The sequence below is a fragment of the Scardinius erythrophthalmus genome (genome assembly GCF_964197995.2).
Source record: "Scardinius erythrophthalmus genome assembly, chromosome: 2".
Taxonomy (NCBI): domain Eukaryota; kingdom Metazoa; phylum Chordata; class Actinopteri; order Cypriniformes; family Leuciscidae; genus Scardinius; species Scardinius erythrophthalmus.
Genome location: NC_138222.1, coordinates 70,584,857 through 70,607,356, shown reverse-complemented (window position 1 = coordinate 70,607,356; position 22,500 = coordinate 70,584,857). Strand labels below are relative to the sequence as shown.

Genomic DNA, 22,500 nt, shown 5'->3' with positions numbered 1-22,500 from the left:
AAAAAAAAGCTTTCATTCGATCCCTCTGTCCTCGCGTCTTTTCCTTGCAGCCTTCCCTCGCATCCTACAGGGGGTGGAGCTGAGACGCGAGGAAAGGAAGCGAGGAAAGGAAACGAGGATACACAAATAAGAAATGAGAAGCACCCATTCACTCACTCACTCACTCACTCACTCACTCACTCACTCACTCACTCACACTCACGCACTCTCACTCTCTCTCTCTCTCACTCTCTCTCTCTCTCACTCACTCACTCACTCACTCACTCACTCACTCACTCACTCACTCACTCACTCACTCACTCACTCACTCACTCACTCACTCACTCACTCACTCGCGCACTCACTCGCGCACTCACTCGCGCACTCTCACTCTCTCTCTCTCACTCACTCACTCACTCGCGCACTCACTCGCGCACTCACTCGCTCACTCTCTCTCTCTCTCTCACTCACTCACTCACTCACTCACTCGCGCACTCACTCACTCTCTCACTCTCACTCACTCACTCACTCACTCACTCACTCACTCACTCACTCACTCACTCACTCACTCGCGCACTCACTCGCGCACTCTCACTCTCACTCGCGCACTCTCACTCTCACTCTCTCACTCACTCACTCACTCTCTCACTCTCTCACTCTCTCACTCTCTCACTCTCTCACTCACTCACACACACACTCACACACACCTGTGTATCCGCCGCTCCTGTAAATCGGCCTCATAATACCCGTGTTTGCAGTCTTTTCCCACCAGCTCGTGTGGGTGTGGCTTGTGCGGCTGGTTCTTGGTTACCAAGGAGATCCGCACTCTCAGCGGCCCGCTGTAGTTGTGAACCTACGGAAAGAGCCGTACAGTCATGTGACGATCGCTGCCTCATTCCTGAACGAATCAGCCGTTTGAACAAATCGGTTGAGTCAAAGATTCAATGACTCATTCATAAACAACTGCCTCATTCCTGAACGAGTCAGCAGTTTGAACGAATCGTTTGAATGAATGACTCAATGACTCATTTAGACGGTCCCCTGCCGCCACCTACTGGTGGTTTAGTTTCCTGTTTAAAAAGCATCATTCTTTCCAACATTTCATATTTGTATTTAAAACATTCTCATAACATTATTTAATGTGATTGTAATTATTCAGTGTAAATGATTTAATTTGATTGGTAACAGCCCTATAGTGTCTTATTATTCTAATTTAATTTATTGATCACATAAATTTTTTTAAATACAATGAAAGATGAAGCATCAGTACTGCAGCATGAAACACTGATCTCACTCACCTTGATGGCGGGGTGTGTTTTGGTGGTGTCGTTGCTCTTCTCTCCCGGGATGCTCCCGGCGGATCGGCCCTCACACTTATAGCGGAAGCGCATTCCTCGAGCTTTCGGCTGCTCGATCACCTCCACATACGGAGGCCCTTCAGGAAAACACCACAGAAACGGATGATGAATGACTCGTCTAATCTACAGCCAACACTAATGACACACACACACACACGCTTCCTACCTTGGGACACCGGGGACGCTCCCCACTGGTGAAACAGTCCTGGAAGAACCAGTGAAAGATTAGAGACACAAAGCAGTTTATACAACAAAAAAGATCTTGAGAGAGTTGTCATACGAGTCAAACACGCCTGAACGAGACAAAACGACGAAACTGCTTCCAATCGGCTTATTGTAATGTGAATCGCTTTGATATAGTCATGAATTAATTAAAATCAGCAGCTGGAAAACACTGTTTATAACACACACACACAAACTCACTCTCACACACACACACACACACACACTCACTCACACACACACACACACACATCATTTCATAATGAAAAGCAGCTCGTTAGTTTTTCTGATCTTCATGCAAGAATCATTTTGGATTCACACATAAGAGTGTGTGTCTGAAAACCACTTTCAGCCTGAGACTGTGGAGAAGAGCTCTGATAGGCCAATGTGACCATAGGGTTCTGTGAAGGGGCGGGGCTTCACTGTCATTCAAATAATGTACATTAATGCAAAAAAACAACAACCCTAATGATCCTAAAAACAGGCAAATGGGCTTCAATTTCTGTAAGCAAAATATAATTTCTTTATTTAGATTTTGAGGTGAAATATAACCTGCACTCTAAAAAAAAAAAAAAAAAAAGTCAGTAGAACGTGTCAAATGCGCATTAATTTGATTATTTTTTAACTTTTTCATCATTATTATCGCAGGTTCACTGAAGAAATATTTTGCTAGCCTGGCAAGCCAGACCTACATCAAGATGTTTGGTCTGGCAACTCACCATAGTCACGGCTCAATCCGAGGGCCGGGATAAACGGCTGTCTTTCAAATTCACTCTGCACGCAATAGGACAGCGCTTCAACCAACCAGAGCGTTTTCCCAACAGCCGAGCTAACGTTAGTTGATAGATTCAACTTTTGAATCTGGCCGGCAAAACTACGAACACATCTTCCTTTTTTTAAGAATGACTTCAGTGCCGTTCTTTGCTCTTTTCTCAAAGAAGAACTTAACTCCAAGTCCTCCAGAGTCGCGGCCAAAGCCGATTCGAAAGACCGTTCTCCAGCAGCAACTTTTCTTTGTTTTCAAGTAACAGTTAGCAGGAAACCGTCGCAACTCTGTCGTCATTAATGTTAAGCCCGCCCCGCCTACTCTATACACGATGTGATTGGCCTGACCCAATTTAGGTTTTTCCAGCACGAAAGTCAATGGAGAGTTGCTAGACAACCCTGGCTGCAAAATACATTTTGTTGCCGCTAGGGTGTGTCTTGATTTCTAGGCTACTATTTTGCTGTTTTGATGTTTAATTAAAAGAAATCAGTTTGAGTGAATGATTCAATGACTCACTCATAAAGACTTCACCTGATTCATTACTGAATGAATCAGCATTTTTGAATGAATCTCTTGAATAAATGATTCAGTGACCAATAGAAATGTTAACAGTCATTAACATTTAGGTTATTTATGATATAATATTATACGAGTAAAATATAATTTAGATGGCAAAACGTGATTTAAACTTCACAATTATTGCGGCTATCTCAAATGACTGTGATTAGATCGAATAACCACGATTAATCAATAACTGCGACAGTAAAAGTGCATTAAAGAGTAAAACTACACATAAAAGTATAAAAGCATACACAGATACAAATATACAAATCATGCTCAGGAGAACAATACAAACAAAAAGTAATAATGTAATAATGGTTTCATTAAACAGTGGAGTACCCAGAGAAACGGCAGATCTGTGCTAATACTGCCGCTTCAGCTCTTCGGACTCCCCCACACCAGACGCTTCAGCTGCGGGTCTCTGAGAGGTCCAGTTGTGGACTCCCCCACACCAGACGCTTCAGCTGCGGGTCTCTGAGAGGTCCAGTTGTGGACTCCCCCACACCAGACGCTTCAGCTGCGGGTCTCTGAGAGGTCCAGTTGTGCACTCCCCCACACCAGACGCTTCAGCTGCGGGTCTCTGAGAGGTCCAGTTGTGGACTCCCCCACACCAGACGCTTCAGCTGCGGGTCTCTGAGAGGTCCAGTTGTGGACTCCCCCACACCAGACGCTTCAGCTGCGGGTCTCTGAGAGGTCCAGTTGTGCACTCCCCCACACCAGACGCTTCAGCTGCGGGTCTCTGAGAGGTCCAGTTGTGGACTCCCCCACACCAGACGCTTCAGCTGCGGGTCTCTGAGAGGTCCAGCTGTGGACTCCCCCACACCAGACGCTTCAGCTGCGGGTCTCTGAGAGGTCCAGCTGTGGACTCCCCCACACCAGACGCTTCAGCTGCGGGTCTCTGAGAGGTCCAGTTGTGCACTCCCCCACACCAGACGCTTCAGCTGCGGGTCTCTGAGAGGTCCAGTTGTGCACTCCCCCACACCAGACGCTTCAGCTGCGGGTCTCTGAGAGGTCCAGTTGTGGACTCCCCCACACCAGACGCTTCAGTTGCGGGTCTCTGAGAGGTCCAGCTGTGGACTCCCCCACACCAGACGCTTCAGCTGCGGGTCTCTGAGAGGTCCAGCTGTGGACTCCCCCACACCAGACGCTTCAGCTGCGGGTCTCTGAGAGGTCCAGTTGTGCACTCCCCCACACCAGACGCTTCAGCTGCGGGTCTCTGAGAGGTCCAGTTGTGCACTCCCCCACACCAGACGCTTCAGCTGCGGGTCTCTGAGAGGTCCAGTTGTGCACTCCCCCACACCAGACGCTTCAGCTGCGGGTCTCTGAGAGGTCCAGTTGTGCACTCCCCCACACCAGACGCTTCAGCTGCGGGTCTCTGAGAGGTCCAGCTGTGGACTCCCCCACACCAGACGCTTCAGCTGCGGGTCTCTGAGAGGTCCAGCTGTGCACTCCCCCACACCAGACGCTTCAGCTGCGGGTCTCTGAGAGGTCCAGTTGTGGACTCCCCCACACCAGACGCTTCAGCTGCGGGTCTCTGAGAGGTCCAGTTGTGCACTCCCCCACACCAGACCCTTCAGCTGCGGGTCTCTGAGAGGTCCAGTTGTGGACTCCCCCACACCAGACGCTTCAGCTGCGGGTCTCTGAGAGGTCCAGTTGTGCACTCCCCCACACCAGACGCTTCAGCTGCGGGTCTCTGAGAGGTCCAGTTGTGGACTCCCCCACACCAGACGCTTCAGCTGCGGGTCTCTGAGAGGTCCAGTTGTGCACTCCCCCACACCAGACGCTTCAGCTGCGGGTCTCTGAGAGGTCCAGTTGTGGACTCCCCCACACCAGACGCTTCAGCTGCGGGTCTCTGAGAGGTCCAGTTGTGCACTCCCCCACACCAGACGCTTCAGCTGCGGGTCTCTGAGAGGTCCAGCTGTGGACTCCCCCACACCAGACGCTTCAGCTGCGGGTCTCTGAGAGGTCCAGTTGTGCACTCCCCCACACCAGACGCTTCAGCTGCGGGTCTCTGAGAGGTCCAGTTGTGGACTCCCCCACACCAGACGCTTCAGCTGCGGGTCTCTGAGAGGTCCAGTTGTGCACTCCCCCACACCAGACGCTTCAGCTGCGGGTCTCTGAGAGGTCCAGTTGTGCACTCCCCCACACCAGACGCTTCAGCTGCGGGTCTCTGAGAGGTCCAGTTGTGGACTCCCCCACACCAGACGCTTCAGCTGCGGGTCTCTGAGAGGTCCAGTTGTGCACTCCCCCACACCAGACGCTTCAGCTGCGGGTCTCTGAGAGGTCCAGCTGTGGACTCCCCCACACCAGACGCTTCAGCTGCGGGTCTCTGAGAGGTCCAGTTGTGCACTCCCCCACACCAGACGCTTCAGCTGCGGGTCTCTGAGAGGTCCAGTTGTGGACTCCCCCACACCAGACGCTTCAGCTGCGGGTCTCTGAGAGGTCCAGTTGTGCACTCCCCCACACCAGACGCTTCAGCTGCGGGTCTCTGAGAGGTCCAGTTGTGCACTCCCCCACACCAGACGCTTCAGCTGCGGGTCTCTGAGAGGTCCAGTTGTGGACTCCCCCACACCAGACGCTTCAGCTGCGGGTCTCTGAGAGGTCCAGTTGTGCACTCCCCCACACCAGACGCTTCAGCTGCGGGTCTCTGAGAGGTCCAGTTGTGGACTCCCCCACACCAGACGCTTCAGCTGCGGGTCTCTGAGAGGTCCAGTTGTGGACTCCCCCACACCAGACGCTTCAGCTGCGGGTCTCTAAGAGGTCCAGTTGTGCACTCCCCCACACCAGACACTTCAGCTGCGGGTTAGTTAGTTCCAGGCGGTTCAGGACCTTGATAAGTCTTGCATCATGTTCAACACCAGGAGGTCATCTGGCACAGTGTGTCCTCCAGCAGTTGTGTCAGACGTTTCTGGAAGTGTTCAGGAAATGCCAAACGCAAGGCGGTTAAAACAGTCTCTTCCATAAGGCGTGATGAAGGCAGTGAGCGGGACCCAATCTTTATGCAAAGGAATCTGCCAGAATCCAGCAGTAGCATCCGACTCAGAGAACACGGCTGCGTCTGACAGGTTAGCCAGTGCTAAAGAATATGTCTCTCACACTGGGTGTTTTATCACTCTTCTCTGATGACAATCAGGATGACTGTTCCTGTGTCGTTTTTTTGCCAGACATCAGTGGAATTCTCAGACTTCTCAGCTGCCAGGAACACAGTGTCTGTGCTCTCCGTCTCATCACGATGATATACTTCCTCCAGAGTTGTCTGTGTTGTGCAGACGGCAGCGACGTGGCCTGGCTCGCTGGACGGCTGCTTGTGGCTCTCCACATCTGCCACATCCCTCGCTGGCTTCCTGCTGTGTGTTCTCATTCTGGTCGTCTTTGCGGTCCTTTTTGTGCAGATCTTGGCTTTATTGTATTGTATTTTAACATGTCCATGTTTACCTCATTTGAGTCACCGCTTGATTGTCTTAAGATCGTCTGCTGCTTTTTTTATTTCTTCACTTTGTCTTATCTTTGTGACGGCTTTAATGAGTGTGAGCTCGGGGTCCAGCTGTAATCTCTCTGACCATCCATGATCTCGAAGGCCAACTACCAGTCTGTCTCGTATCATTCCCTCTTGAAGGACTCCAGACTGCTGATCTTCTGCTAGTTTATGGACTGCAGCAATGAACACTTCAGCTGATTCGCCCGGCTCTTGGCTCCTCTTGTTGAACTTAGCCCTCTCGTAGATCATGTTGTGTTTACATACGAAGTGCTTCTTGAACGCTTCTTTAACTTTGTCATATTTCTGTCCGTCTTCTTCAGAAAGAGCCAGCGTGCACATGATCTCATCAGCTTTATCTCACACTGTGTAGATAAGTGAATCATACCTAATTTAGATATGTCACGTCTAATCCAATTTAGATGATATTTGCGTAGGTTCTGGCGTTCACACGGTTTTATACGTCTGAATATTATTTGCCGTACCCCAGTTTTGGCTTTTGGCGCACGTACACTTTTAGTAAGAATCATACGCACAGTTTTATAAATGAGACCCCAGTATTACAGTGTGTTATTCTGAGATTCATAACATATGACACTAAAGAAGAGGATAATGAAAGAGTAATATCCAGAAAGTGCGGGAGGCAGTAAACACTCCATGACCTACTTAAACCTGGAGTGTGTGTTGTGCTGATGATGATGACTAACCCGTCTGGAAGCTGAAGAGCAAACAGTCTGCCATGACAGTGCATTTAAAATCAACATGAAACAGCACTCATAATAGAGCTGCACAATATACACACTTTACTTCTGCAACGTCACGTTTAAACAAGTGAAACAAAAACATCAGGCATTGATTCAGGACAGCAGTGGGAACACACACACACGTTACAACTAGTCATAACCCATGTAAACAGGAAGGCGCATGTCGCCCTGGTTCATCACTGCATCTGCACCTTTTATGGTTATTATGATAGAAAATGAGTGTGTTCCTGACAGCGGGTCAAGGTTCCAGAACCACATGATCATTATGGTGGGAAAAGCATCTTTCGGCAGTTCAAAAGTAGCTGTGTTTTCCGATAAAACACTTTTTTTTTCAAGCAACATATGAATCAGTTGGTGTTTATGAATCTCGACAGGTTTTGGACGCCTGTGTTTAGCAGTTAGGCCTACGTCTCAAATGAATCAGCAAAACGGCTGTTAATATGGGGTGTAAACAGGGACAAAAATAATGGGAGACACCAGTGTTAATAAAGCTGTCTCATATTTGATGAACTTCTGAATGATCAACACGATCAAAACTCCACTAATCTCCTCCAGTGCTTCTGTGTCTGAGCGAGAGTTCAGACTCGTTTATCAAGTAAAAGTCTTTTAGTGTAATTGTACAAGCGTCCTCCTTCAGCTCGAGCGTCACGAGTCTTTCTGTGTCAAATCTGCTCTGATTTTATCAAGGAAACGCAAGAATAACTTTGATATGGTTAGTAATATTTCAGCTGGACTGAAGCAGGTTTACTTGATTATCCAGACAACATTTATTATAAAAATCATGAGTATCAAATATGATCATCGGGCTTTTGAGGAAGATTTGAAGATATGTTTACAAATACAGAGCTTTGATCATAAAACTAATCATTAAATATCATCTTACCAAACCATTATTAGCAGATATTGATATTTATATTCACATAATGCAAGTATCTGCAATACTGTGAGCCAGTATAGGGGTCTCTGTGGGCCGGTATAGGGGTCTCTGTGGGCCGGTATAGGGGTCTCTGTGGGCCGGTATAGGGGTCTCTGTGGGCCGGTATAGGGGTCTCTGTGGGCCGTTATAGGGGTCTCTGTGGGCCGGTATAGGGGTCTCTGTGGGGTGGTATAGGGGTCTCTGTGGGCCGGTATAGGGGTCTCTGTGGGCCGGTATAGGGGTCTCTGTGGGCCGGTATAGGGGTCTCTGTGGGCCGGTATAGGGGTCTCTGTGGGGTGGTATAGGGGTCTGTGGGCCGGTATAGGGGTCTCTGTGGGCCGGTATAGGGGTCTCTGTGGGCCGGTATAGGGGTCTCTGTGGGCCGGTATAGGGGTCTCTGTGGGCCGGTATAGGGGTCTCTGTGGGCCGGTATAGGGGTCTCTGTGGGCCGGTATAGGGGTCTCTGTGGGCCGGTATAGGGGTCTCTGTGGGCCGGTATAGGGGTCTCTGTGGGCCGTTATAGGGGTCTCTGTGGGCCGGTATAGGGGTCTCTGTGGGGTGGTATAGGGGTCTCTGTGAGCCGGTATAGGGGTCTCTGTGGGCCGGTATAGGGGTCTCTGTGGGCCGGTATAGGGGTCTCTGTGGGCCGTTATAGGGGTCTCTGTGGGCCGGTATAGGGGTCTCTGTGGGCCGGTATAGGGGTCTCTGTGGGCCGGTATAGGGGTCTCTGTGGGCCGGTATAGGGGTCTCTGTGGGCCGGTATAGGGGTCTCTGTGGGCCGTTATAGGGGTCTCTGTGGGCCGGTATAGGGGTCTCTGTGGGGTGGTATAGGGGTCTCTGTGGGGTGGTATAGGGGTCTGTGAGCCGGTATAGGGGTCTCTGTGGGGCGGTATAGGGGTCTCTGTGGGCCGGTATAGGGGTCTCTGTGGGCCGGTATAGGGGTCTCTGTGGGCCGTTATAGGGGTCTCTGTGGGCCGGTATAGGGGTCTCTGTGGGCCGGTATAGGGGTCTCTGTGGGGTGGTATAGGGGTCTCTGTGGGCCGGTATAGGGGTCTCTGTGGGCCGGTATAGGGGTCTCTGTGGGCCGTTATAGGGGTCTCTGTGGGCCGGTATAGGGGTCTCTGTGGGGTGGTATAGGGGTCTCTGTGGGGTGGTATAGGGGTCTGTGAGCCGGTATAGGGGTCTCTGTGGGGCGGTATAGGGGTCTCTGTGGGCCGGTATAGGGGTCTCTGTGGGCCGGTATAGGGGTCTCTGTGGGCCGTTATAGGGGTCTCTGTGGGCCGTTATAGGGGTCTCTGTGGGGTGGTATAGGGGTCTCTGTGGGCCGGTATAGGGGTCTCTGTGGGCCGTTATAGGGGTCTCTGTGGGCCGGTATAGGGGTCTCTGTGGGCCGGTATAGGGGTCTCTGTGGGGTGGTATAGGGGTCTCTGTGGGGTGGTATAGGGGTCTGTGGGCCGGTATAGGGGTCTCTGTGGGCCGGTATAGGGGTCTCTGTGGGCCGGTATAGGGGTCTGTGGGCCGGTATAGTATAGGGGTCTCTGTGGGCCGGTATAGGGGTCTCTGTGGGCCGGTATAGGGGTCTCTGTGGGGTGGTATAGGGGTCTCTGTGGGGTGGTATAGGGGTCTGTGGGCCGGTATAGGGGTCTCTGTGGGCCGGTATAGGGGTCTCTGTGGGCCGGTATAGGGGTCTGTGGGCCGGTATAGTATAGGGGTCTCTGTGGGCCGGTATAGGGGTCTCTGTGGGCCGGTATAGGGGTCTGTGGGCCGGTATAGTATAGGGGTCTCTGTGGGCCGGTATAGGGGTCTCTGTGGGCCGGTATAGGGGTCTCTGTGGGCCGGTATAGGGGTCTCTGTGGGCCGGTATAGGGGTCTCTGTGGGCCGGTATAGGGGTCTCTGTGGGCCGGTATAGGGGTCTCTGTGGGCCGGTATAGGGGTCTCTGTGGGCCGGTATAGGGGTCTCTGTGGGCCGGTATAGGGGTCTCTGTGGGCCGGTATAGGGGTCTCTGTGGGCCGGTATAGGGGTCTGTGGGCCGGTATAGGGGTCTCTGTGGGCCGGTATAGGGGTCTCTGTGGGCCAGTATAGGGCTCTGTGGGCCGGTATAGTATAGGGGTCTCTGTGGGCCGGTATAGGGGTCTCTGTGGGCCGGTATAGGGGTCTGTGGGCCGGTATAGTATAGGGGTCTCTGTGGGCCGGTATAGGGGTCTCTGTGGGCCGGTATAGGGGTCTCTGTGGGCCGGTATAGGGGTCTCTGTGGGCCGGTATAGGGGTCTCTGTGGGCCGTTATAGGGGTCTCTGTGGGGTGGTATAGGGGTCTCTGTGGGTTGGTATAGGGGTCTGTGGGCCGGTATAGGGGTCTCTGTGGGCCGGTATAGGGGTCTCTGTGGGCCGGTATAGGGGTCTCTGTGGGCCGGTATAGGGGTCTCTGTGGGCCGTTATAGGGGTCTCTGTGGGCCGGTATAGGGGTCTCTGTGGGCCGTTATAGGGGTCTCTGTGGGCCGGTATAGGGGTCTCTGTGGGCCGGTATAGGGGTCTCTGTGGGGTGGTATAGGGGTCTGTGGGCCGGTATAGGGGTCTCTGTGGGCCGGTATAGGGGTCTCTGTGGGCCGGTATAGGGGTCTGTGGGCCGGTATAGTATAGGGGTCTCTGTGGGCCGGTATAGGGGTCTCTGTGGGCCGGTATAGGGGTCTCTGTGGGGTGGTATAGGGGTCTCTGTGGGGTGGTATAGGGGTCTGTGGGCCGGTATAGGGGTCTCTGTGGGCCGGTATAGGGGTCTGTGGGCCGGTATAGTATAGGGGTCTCTGTGGGCCGGTATAGGGGTCTCTGTGGGCCGGTATAGGGGTCTGTGGGCCGGTATAGTATAGGGGTCTCTGTGGGCCGGTATAGGGGTCTCTGTGGGCCGGTATAGGGGTCTCTGTGGGCCGGTATAGGGGTCTCTGTGGGCCGGTATAGGGGTCTCTGTGGGCCGGTATAGGGGTCTCTGTGGGCCGGTATAGGGGTCTCTGTGGGCCGGTATAGGGGTCTCTGTGGGCCGGTATAGGGGTCTCTGTGGGCCGGTATAGGGGTCTCTGTGGGCCGGTATAGGGGTCTCTGTGGGCCGGTATAGGGGTCTCTGTGGGCCGGTATAGGGGTCTCTGTGGGCCGGTATAGGGGTCTCTGTGGGGTGGTATAGGGGTCTCTGGTATAGGGGTCTCTGTGGGCCGGTATAGGGGTCTCTGTGGGCCGGTATAGGGGTCTCTGTGGGCCGGTATAGGGGTCTCTGTGGGCCGGTATAGGGGTCTCTGTGGGCCGGTATAGGGGTCTCTGTGGGCCGGTATAGGGGTCTCTGCGGGGTGGTATAGGGGTCTGTGGGCCGGTATAGGGGTCTGTCGGCCGGTATAGGGGTCTCTGTGGGCTGGTATAGGGGTCTCTGGTATAGGGGTCTCTGTGGGCCGGTATAGGGGTCTCTGTGGGCCGGTATAGGGGTCTCTGTGGGCCGGTATAGGGGTCTCTGTGGGCCGGTATAGGGGTCTCTGTGGGCCGGTATAGGGGTCTCTGTGGGCCGGTATAGGGGTCTCTGTGGGCCGGTATAGGGGTCTCTGTGGGCCGGTATAGGGGTCTCTGTGGGCCGGTATAGGGGTCTCTGTGGGCCGGTATAGGGGTCTGTGGGCCGGTATAGGGGTCTCTGTGGGCCGGTATAGGGGTCTCTGTGGGCCGGTATAGGGGTCTCTGTGGGCCGGTATAGGGGTCTCTGTGGGCCGGTATAGGGGTCTCTGTGGGCCGGTATAGGGGTCTCTGTGGGCCGGTATAGGGGTCTCTGTGGGCCGGTATAGGGGTCTCTGTGGGCCGGTATAGGGGTCTGTGGGCCGGTATAGGGGTCTCTGTGGGCCGGTATAGGGGTCTCTGTGGGCCGGTATAGGGGTCTCTGTGGGCCGGTATAGGGGTCTCTGTGGGGTGGTATAGGGGTCTCTGTGGGCCGGTATAGGGGTCTCTGTGGGCCGGTATAGGGGTCTCTGTGGGCCGGTATAGGGGTCTCTGTGGGCCGGTATAGGGGTCTCTGTGGGCCGGTATAGGGGTCTCTGTGGGCCGGTATAGGGGTCTCTGTGGGCCGGTATAGGGGTCTCTGTGGGCCGGTATAGGGGTCTCTGTGGGCCGGTATAGGGGTCTCTGTGGGCCGGTATAGGGGTCTCTGTGGGCCGGTATAGGGGTCTCTGTGGGCCGGTATAGGGGTCTCTGTGGGCCGGTATAGGGGTCTCTGTGGGCCGGTATAGGGGTCTCTGTGGGCCGGTATAGGGGTCTCTGTGGGCCGGTATAGGGGTCTCTGTGGGCCGGTATAGGGGTCTCTGTGGGCCGGTATAGGGGTCTCTGTGGGCCGGTATAGGGGTCTCTGTGGGCCGGTATAGGGGTCTCTGTGGGCCGGTATAGGGGTCTGTGAAGGCCCTCATCACAGGACCCAGTCATAAAATCATAATGACATCTGACAAAAATATATCACAACCTGTACACACACAGTCAGCTTTATTTAAATATGTAAATGAGCAAATACCATAGAGCAGGGGCTTTCAAACTCTAAAATAAATAAACAAATAAATCAATAAATTAAAATTAGGGATGTACTGAGATTTCAACTAATGAAAATTTTCAGCAGAAACAACTTTTTTCGGTTTCAGGGCTAAATGGTTTTGGAAGGAAACAGGCGTTTAATAAGCGCTTCTCTGACAGCACGTTTTGACTGTGTTCAGCGTGTATTTCGTGACAAAATGTGGATAAACTACAACAGTTAAACATATGTCAGCTGTGTGACACTCGTTCTGGATCAACAATATTTAATATATGTTTGAATTAATCTGTCATGAAAACAAGTTATTACAGTTTATTGTCAAGTCAAGTCAAGTCAACTTTATTTATATAGCGCTTTTCACAATACAGATTGTATCAAAGCAGCTTCACAGTATTAAATAAAATAGTACATCAGTGTTTGTTTCTGGTGTAAAACATCCACAATTGTCATTTAAATGTTTATATTTCACCAACAAGCTGAACTAAAAACTAAAACTAAAAGCTAATTTTGTTATTAAAAAGTTGATACAAAAACTATTTGAGGGTTGATTATTAAATACGTTTGATTAATTAATTGATTATTAATTTATGTTCGGTTTTGTGCATCCTAAAATGTTTAGTTTCGACCCAGAATTTAAATTTTAGTGCATCCCTATAAAAAAAAAAAAAAAATTATATATATATATATATATATATATATATATATATATATATACGTACATCTAACAGTACAGTACAATAGTGAGTAGAAAAACTTAATAGAATCTAGGCTAAATACTTTGCAAGGCATATAATTGGTAGGCCTATAACATTTTAAATGTGTTCAAACTGGGTCTTTACACATTAAATATAGGCTATATGGTTGCTGCTACGTACGTTCTTAAGTAGGCGGAGTTTCCCTTGCAGTTCGCCGCGAGTCTTCACACTACATGGGCAGCAGTAACGTTAAAGCTAATACGGAAAAGTTGCATTTATCCTACCATGCTACTGTACAAGTTGCGGCAGCATGCGAGTTATTATGGTTAACAATCATAAAAGTATAACTCAATTTCAGCCGCATTCTGAGTCGGACAATGTCATTAGTTTTTATCCAGGCCACAGCAAGTGTAATTAGCTTATACATCTAGTGAAAGGAAATGTCCAGCTCTAAACTGTAAGGAATTTATATCTTTGATTTCAGAGTACACTTTACAATAAGGTTCATTAGTTTATTATTCATATTAACTAACATTAACTAATCATGAGCAAACATTAGTTAGGCTACAGTAGGCCTATCTGTTAATCTTAGTTAATAATAATACAACTTTTAATTATGTCACAGTCAGTGCATTATCTAATGTTAACAAATACAACTTTTGATTTTAATAATGTTTTAGTAAATGCTGAAATTAATATTAACTAAGATTAATAAATGGTGTAGAAGTGCAGTTCATTATTAGTTCATGTAAACAAATTTAACTAATGAAACCTTATAGTAAAGTGTTACTGATTTCATGATAGCTAACACTTTAATGAATACATAGGCTACATAACATTTATAACATCAACATAACTAAACATGAATTCCTCATAATTACCTACTTGATTCTCTTGTAAATAATATTTAGTAATATTATCATCATTTCCCTATTTTTGTTTGATGTGTTCTGCATTCTAATTGTATCAACATCTTTTCATTTATTAAAGATATAATAAATTTCATTTATCTTTTCAGATATTCCAATTAATTGTGAGGAAGTCATTAAAATATATAAAGACACAACAGACAAACGGGTACTGCTTTACATACAGGAGATTTATTTAAAAAATAAATGTTTTCTATTTATCTCCCTGCGCCCCTGTCCTGAGGAGGTGTGTGCGCGCCCCTGCCCTGAGGAGGTGTGTGTGCGCCCCTGTCCTGAGGAGGTGTGTGCGCGCCCCTGCCCTGAGGAGGTGTGTGCGCGCCCCTGCCCTGAGGAGGTGTGTGCGCGCCCCTGTCCTGAGGAGGTGTGTGCGCGCCCCTGTCCTGAGGAGGTGTGTGTGCGTCCCTGCCCTGAGGAGGTGTGTGAGCGCCCCTGTCCTGAGGAGGTGTGTGTGCGCCCCTGCCCTGAGGAGGTGTGTGCGTGCCCCTGCCCTGAGGAGGTGTGTGCGCGCCCCTGTCCTGAGGAGGTGTGTGCGCGCCCCTGCCCTGAGGAGGTGTGTGCGCGCCCCTGCCCTGAGGAGGTGTGTGCGCGCCCCTGTCCTGAGGAGGTGTGTGCGCGCCCCTGTCCTGAGGAGGTGTGTGCGCGCCCCTGTCCTGAGGAGGTGTGTGCGCGCCCCTGTCCTGAGGAGGTGTGTGCGCGCCCCTGTCCTGAGGAGGTGTGTGCGCGCCCCTGTCCTGAGGAGGTGTGTGCGCGCCCCTGCCCTGAGGAGGTGTGTGCGCGCCCCTGTCCTGAGGAGGTGTGTGCGCGCCCCTGTCCTGAGGAGGTGTGTGCGCGCCCCTGCCCTGAGGAGGTGTGTGCGCGCCCCTGTCCTGAGGAGGTGTGTGCGCGCCCCTGCCCTGAGGAGGTGTGTGCGCGCCCCTGTCCTGAGGAGGTGTGTGCGCGCCCCTGTCCTGAGGAGGTGTGTGCGCGCCCCTGCCCTGAGGAGGTGTGTGCGCGCCCCTGCCCTGAGGAGGTGTGTGCGCGCCCCTGTCCTGAGGAGGTGTGTGCGCGCCCCTGTCCTGAGGAGGTGTGTGCGCGCCCCTGTCCTGAGGAGGTGTGTGCGCGCCCCTGCCCTGAGGAGGTGTGTGCGCGCCCCTGCCCTGAGGAGGTGTGTGTGCGCCCCTGCCCTGAGGAGGTGTGTGCGCCCCTGCCCTGAGGAGGTGTGTGCGCGCCCCTGTCCTGAGGAGGTGTGTGCGCGCCCCTGCCCTGAGGAGGTGTGTGCGCGCCCCTGTCCTGAGGAGGTGTGTGCGCGCCCCTGCCCTGAGGAGGTGTGTGCGCGCCCCTGTCCTGAGGAGGTGTGTGCGCGCCCCTGTCCTGAGGAGGTGTGTGTGCGCCCCTGTCCTGAGGAGGTGTGTGCGCGCCTGTCCTGAGGAGGTGTGTGCGCGCCCCTGCCCTGAGGAGGTGTGTGCGCGCCCCTGTCCTGAGGAGGTGTGTGCGCGCCCCTGTCCTGAGGAGGTGTGTGCGCGCCCCTGTCCTGAGGAGGTGTGTGCGCGCCCCTGTCCTGAGGAGGTGTGTGCGCGCCCCTGCCCTGAGGAGGTGTGTGCGCGCCCCTGTCCTGAGGAGGTGTGTGCGCGCCCCTGCCCTGAGGAGGTGTGTGCGCGCCCCTGTCCTGAGGAGGTGTGTGCGCGCCCCTGCCCTGAGGAGGTGTGTGCGCGCCCCTGTCCTGAGGAGGTGTGTGCGCGCCCCTGTCCTGAGGAGGTGTGTGCGCGCCCCTGCCCTGAGGAGGTGTGTGCGCGCCCCTGCCCTGAGGAGGTGTGTGCGCGCCCCTGTCCTGAGGAGGTGTGTGCGCGCCCCTGCCCTGAGGAGGTGTGTGCGCGCCCCTGTCCTGAGGAGGTGTGTGCGCGCCCCTGCCCTGAGGAGGTGTGTGCGCGCCCCTGCCCTGAGGAGGTGTGTGTGCGCCCCTGCCCTGAGGAGGTGTGTGCGCCCCTGCCCTGAGGAGGTGTGTGCGCGCCCCTGCCCTGAGGAGGTGTGTGCGCGCCCCTGTCCTGAGGAGGTGTGTGCGCGCCCCTGTCCTGAGGAGGTGTGTGCGCGCCCCTGCCCTGAGGAGGTGTGTGCGCGCCCCTGTCCTGAGGAGGTGTGTGCGCGCCCCTGTCCTGAGGAGGTGTGTGTGCGCCCCTGTCCTGAGGAGGTGTGTGCGCGCCTGTCCTGAGGAGGTGTGTGCGCGCCCCTGCCCTGAGGAGGTGTGTGCGCGCCCCTGTCCTGAGGAGGTGTGTGCGCGCCCCTGTCCTGAGGAGGTGTGTGCGCGCCCCTGTCCTGAGGAGGTGTGTGCGCGCCCCTGTCCTGAGGAGGTGTGTGCGCGCCCCTGCCCTGAGGAGGTGTGTGCGCGCCCCTGTCCTGAGGAGGTGTGTGCGCCCCTGCCCTGAGGAGGTGTGTGCGCGCCCCTGTCCTGAGGAGGTGTGTGCGCGCCCCTGCCCTGAGGAGGTGTGTGCGCGCCCCTGTCCTGAGGAGGTGTGTGCGCGCCCCTGCCCTGAGGAGGTGTGTGCGCGCCCCTGTCCTGAGGAGGTGTGTGCGCGCCCCTGCCCTGAGGAGGTGTGTGCGCGCCCCTGTCCTGAGGAGGTGTGTGCGCGCCCCTGTCCTGAGGAGGTGTGTGCGCGCCCCTGTCCTGAGGAGGTGTGTGCGCGCGCCACTGAGATTGAGAGCGTCTGTAAAAGCAGGATTAGTTTCACTATTATTTGTGCGGTCAGTGACGTAATGTTATTAATGAGGAAAGGAGGTGATGATGTTTACTAACTAACCCATAAAAAACACCCACCCCTTCTCCATCACACAGACCTGCAGTCACCACGATTATTAAACAGCATCATTTCGACTTTTTATGTCATAATTATGATTAACCTAAGCATGATTCTTTCTTATGTGGCCAAAATCGGCTTCCATACTTTTCCGCATTTCACTGTATCTGTGAGGACATTATGAAAATATCTGTTCTCACACTTGTGTGTGTGTGTGTGTGTGTGTGTGTGTGTGTGTGTGTGTGTGAGTGAGAGAGAGAGAGAGAGAGAGAGAGAGCGAGAGAGAGAGAGAGAGAGAGAGAGAGTGCGCGCGCACACAAACAAACAAACAAACACCTATAGGCCGTAATGCGACAGAGCTTTAAAGTCATATGTGACGCGCGTTGACGCGTCGCGATCATTCGTGTGTTGTTGGATCCTCGTCACACTGTTAGACTCCCGAACCGATCGCCCGTTTCTCTCCGCCGAAACCGAGAGATACACTTCAGATTCGGGAGTTTCCCCTCCGCCCGGACACATAAACAACCCGTTTCTGCCGTTCGGGTGAATAAACACGACGTTATAACACTCGACTTACCGTCCATGTCGCTCGGGTCACTCGTTCGTGTTCTGATGTTCCGCGCTGAAGAATACACGACACACACACACACACACACCGCAACGACACTCTCCTTCCGCTCGCGCGCGGAAATACCCGGATGACGCGTTCACATCGCCAACACAACAGAAGAAAACACTGAAGAAACGACTCAACACAAACTCAACTCGCTACAATAATAAACAAATGAAAAGCGTTTACATCGCCAACACAACTGAGGAATAACAGAGAAGAAACTACTCAACACTTTATAATAATAGTAATGAGAAAATTAAATCGGCGCATCTTAAACGTGGCTCTTTAATTCTCCCAGCAGATGTTGAAAGAAAGAGAACGGTGTAATAAATAAATACAATAAATGTGTAAAACCAGGTGGATGTGTGTCCAGAATTGAACAGACAGACAACATTAAACTGGTTTGGGTAGTAGTTTCTGTTAGTAAAATGGTGTCTGTGTGTGTGTGTGTGTGTGTGTGTGATTCTTCAGATGATCACCAGCAGAGGCCGCAGAAACTCCACTGAATCCTGCTGTACATACAGTAAAATACATGTGCACTAAATATTATAATCTATCTATCACCATAGACTTACAAGTCACAAACTACACTTTTAACTTGCTAATCATAATGATCAGTGATGAGTTCTCTTCCAGTTCCTGAAATAGAGGACTACATGTAGGATGTGCAGAAGCTCTTCTTGGAAAACAGCAGCAAACACTTGTCCGCTCCTCCATTTCTACTGTATTTCTACAGTGACGTGAGCTCAGCTGTGAATGAAGCGTCACTGTTGTGTTTCCAGGTAAACAGCTTTGAGCTTCCTTCCGCTTTAGTAGCATTCACTCCTAAAGACTCTTTCCGTTACGCCATCCTTTTATCTCTGAATGAGCCTGTGACCTTTCTACATCAATCAATCAGAGATAGAAACCGGCAAAGGATTTGAGAAATGATGATCTGATCATCTGAATTTCAACACAGTCCCAGGTAACAAAAATATGTTCTGGAACTCTTATTACTGAATGTTCAGTTCGTCCAGTATTCCCCCCCCCCCCCCCCCCCCAAAATGTTTCTTGGTCATGTGAATGTTGAGGGAACATTACATTCTATCATTCTTCAGACATTATGGAACGATACTTTTGAATGTTCTCTGAACGTTCTGAAACAAGTAGCAACATTTAAACAATGTTAGACGAACAGGCACGATATTCTGATTTAGTGACGTTTAAAATATAGATTTATGTGTTTTTTAGAATGTTTATATAAATATAAATTCAGACGTTTTTTGTTTTTTCCAAACTTTTACTGTTTAATAACAAAACTTAAAAAATACACTTGTTACATATTTTGACACTTTTAAAGGTCTATGCATAAAATTATCTATACACACACACATCTGCTTCAGAGACATACAATATATTACTGTAAAGTTACCGTCATCTACATAGTGCAGAACGTTACATTATGTTTGGTTGAAACTTTAGTCATTTAGAAAATATCAAAAGGAGTGATTATGGATTTAAATTCTAATTATCAGAATTTATGGATTTAAACAATTATAGTTATTAGTGCAGATGGCAGTCACCAACGCACTCATAAAGATCTACATCTATCCATGAAATATGGAAAATCAGAGAAATGTATTTAATACAGAAATATCCATGATGAGCTTTTATGATTTTATGAATTTGAGGAATTTTTCAGGCCAGGAAATCAGACTTTTAAAGGGGTCCGATTATGCTTTTTCACTTTTGTAATGTTGCTGTTTGAGCATAAAAAAGATCTGCAAGGTTACAAAGCTGAAAGTATTTTATTTAACAGAATCCACTATTCAAGAACTACAGCGAACGGCTCGTTTGGACTACAGAAGGATTTTCCCGGATCTTATGATGTCAGAATGGTACTCATTTAAATAGTCCCCGCCCACGGAATACGCGAAACAGTTGGCGGAGCCTGGTTGAGCTGCGCTAGGGAAGATGAAGAGTGTTGTCGCTGTTTCTCCCCCGGAAAACGTTTGTCCTAAGGCTGACGAACTGAGAGTGGTTAAAATGTATTTTTAACACTGTTCCTGAACATTATAACCTCAACGTTTGTCTGTGCACTGCACATTTTACGGAGAACAGCAGACAGAGTTCGATGCAAGCTATACGCACAAATGCTTCTGAAAGACGGAGCCGTTCCCATTTCGTCTGGAAAATCTCTTGTTTATGGATCACAGCTTGTAAAAGCTTTGCCTCCGCTCGCCTGCTTACTAACATTACAGTGTTGATGTAGTGTTTACTGGAGCTTTTGTAAGAATGCTCACTGCCTCTTAGGAAAATGAACCATGATTTTGTGATCGATTACTGTTTTTATTACCATAGTTTTCTGACAAATATGATTAAAAGGTGGATAACATCCTATCTATAATCTATCAGAAAAAAAACAACAACAACATACCACTCTGAAAGTCCTGTGAAATTTGTTCTGCACGATCCTCTTGTTCGTTAACATTGTCAGGGTCTGAATCGGGCTCAAAATGGTTTGACGCCATTGTTAATATTTACATCTGAGTAGAGCTCGCAGTTATGAATGGGCGGGGCCAATATTATGCCAATCACAGCACATTTTGTATTTTGGAAGGCGGGGCTTCATCGAAAACGACATGTTCAACCAGACCAGGGAGAGAGGAGCTGTAATTATGTAAAATATGTTTTAAAAAAAAATCAAATAAATGCTTTTTTGCACCCAAAAAAACAAAACCAAGACTTCATAAAAGGCCATAATAGGACCCCTTTAAAATCCCCGATGTGTCTGTGTTCTTGGTGTGCGTCTGAACCCGTATCATCCGCTGCTGCAAACACTGATGGAAGATGTTAATGACGGCGTTGTGTTTTATCTCACCGACAGCATCATCACAAACTCTGGAAGAACACAGAGGAGCCAATGATGTCTCAACATTACAGACAAGCAGCATTAGGTGTGTCAGAAAACAACAGAACAACAGAGTGAGTGAGTGAGTGAGTGAGTGAGTGTGTGTGTGTGTGTGTGTGTGTCAGTGTGTGTGTGTGTGTGTGTGTGTGTGTGTGAGAGAGAGATAGAGTGTGTGTGAGTATGTGAGTGTGTGTGTATAAAGTGGCATTGATCTCCTCACCCTCAAAATCCACGGTTCCGTCTCCATTGAGGTCCAGCTCCTTCAGGATCTCCTCCAGTTCTCCTTTCTTGAGTTTCTCTCCTAACAGATTCTTCACGGCCTCCTTCATCTCATCCAGAGAGATCTTCCCATCGCCATCAGTGTCAAACTGACCACAGAAAGAGGAAAATTACCTCAAATAGAACTCAGTCAATGATCAAACTAAATAGTTTCATTAAATAAATAAAAATGGAGATTGCATCCATTAACATTGCACCAATGGGGATCTTGCCCAATGGGGTAATGATTTGCATGTTTCAAGGAGGAAGAGACCTGGAAAATCATGTGAAATAGTTTATTAGTGCCAGCCACCACACCATCTCTGATGACATCATGTTCATGGAGGGTAGAGTTCTCAGCGGGCCTGAAAATTACAACCCGACCCGACCCGGCCCGTGGCTTTTAAAGCCCGGACCTGATGTAACCCGACACATCATCATGAATTATCTGCCCGAACCCGGCCCGCGGCCCGACGATAATTTTTTTTTTTTTTTCATACACGTATTATCATGACCAGCAGACGGGAATTCAAATCAACCCGTCTTGGCAAAGGCAATTAATGTTCATGCCTTTTAACAATACAAACAACTTTCCAGACCTCTGATTTTCCCACTCCTGTAGTAGCATTAGAGTTCTCAACGGGTCGGGTCGGCCCGACAAACCCGACGGGACCCGCGGGTTCGGGTCGAAAATATAAGCAAATGACTTGGGTCGGGTCGGACCTCGGGCTTAATCTTTTCTGCTCAGTGAAAAACAAAACAAAACAAAAAAACATTAATTAATCATCGCTGCTGTTCACCGTAAAGAAAGTCTGGCTGCTGCGTGCAACATGCATCATGACGAGGGGCGGGGGCAGACCTGACACTGCTGCGTGCACGCCTTTAGCCTGGAGAAGAAGATGGAGTTGGTGAAAAGTAAACTTGCCGCAGGTGAATTCACCCGTCGTCCAAACAGATTTTGGATCTGTTAGTGTATTGTCCCTGTTAAATAAACAAACAAATAAAAAAAATAAAAAAATAAACTGGGCTCCCTCGTCCCACTGGCTCCACCGGGCTCCCTCCTCCTACCGGGCTCCCTTGTCCCACCCGCTCCACCAGGCTCCACCAGGCTCCACCAGGCTCCATCAGGCTCCACCAGGCTTCCTAGTCCCATCGGGCTTCCTAGTCCCATCGGGCTCCCTCGTCCCACCAGGCTCCCTCGTCCCACCGGCTCCACCAGGCTCCCTCGTCCCACGGAATCCACCAGGCTCCCTCGTCCCACCGGCTCCACCAGACTCCCTCATCCCACCCGCTCCACCAGACTCCCTCATCCCACCCGCTCCACCAGGCTCCCTCGTCCCACCGGCTCCACCAGGCTCCCTCGTCCCACCGGATCCACCGGGCTCCCTCGTCCCACCGGGCTCCCTCGTCCCACTGGATCCACCAGGCTCCCTCGTCCCACCGGCTCCAACAGGCTCCCTCGTCCCACCGGATTCACCGGGCTCCCTCGTCCCACCCGCTGCACCGGGCTCCCTCGTCCCACCGGATCCACCAGGCTCCTTCATCCCACCGGCTCCACCAGGCTCCCTCGTCCCACCGAATCCACCAGGCTCCCTCATCCCACCAGACTCCCTCGTCCCACTGGATCCACCAGGCTCCCTCGTCCCACCGGCTCCACCAGGCTCCCTCGTCCCACCGGGCTCCCTCGTCCCACTGGATCCACCAGGCTCCCTCGTCCCACCAGCTCCAACAGGCTCCCTCGTCCCACCGGATTCACCGGGCTCCCTC

The 22,500-nt window shown here is 51.2% G+C and overlaps 2 protein-coding genes and 1 long non-coding RNA gene across 3 annotated transcripts in view; 1 reads left to right on the top strand and 2 right to left on the bottom strand.

Moving 5' to 3' along the window:
- Positions 1–17,697, bottom strand: part of rela (v-rel avian reticuloendotheliosis viral oncogene homolog A) — a 42,930-nt gene extending 25,233 nt beyond the window's left edge. The window contains exons 1-4 of the mRNA XM_081356914.1: positions 17,550–17,697; positions 1,504–1,542; positions 1,278–1,414; positions 687–832 (exon numbers count right to left, since the gene is read on the bottom strand). Coding sequence (XP_081213040.1) covers positions 687–832; positions 1,278–1,414; positions 1,504–1,542; positions 17,550–17,556 — 329 coding nt within the window. The 5' untranslated portion in view covers positions 17,557–17,697. The remainder of the gene's footprint in view (positions 1–686; positions 833–1,277; positions 1,415–1,503; positions 1,543–17,549) is intronic.
- LOC308685270 overlaps positions 17,267–22,500 on the top strand; it is a 10,073-nt gene continuing 4,839 nt past the window's right edge. Inside the window, exons 1-3 of the long non-coding RNA XR_014029443.1 lie at positions 17,267–18,367; positions 18,484–18,549; positions 20,452–20,549. This is a non-coding gene — a long non-coding RNA (uncharacterized lncRNA). The remainder of the gene's footprint in view (positions 18,368–18,483; positions 18,550–20,451; positions 20,550–22,500) is intronic.
- Positions 18,857–22,500, bottom strand: part of LOC308685258 (calcium-binding protein 2) — a 12,937-nt gene continuing 9,293 nt past the window's right edge. The window contains exons 7-8 of the mRNA XM_081356927.1: positions 20,696–20,843; positions 18,857–20,465 (exon numbers count right to left, since the gene is read on the bottom strand). Of these exons, the coding sequence (XP_081213053.1) occupies positions 20,437–20,465; positions 20,696–20,843 (177 nt within the window). The 3' untranslated portion in view covers positions 18,857–20,436. The remainder of the gene's footprint in view (positions 20,466–20,695; positions 20,844–22,500) is intronic.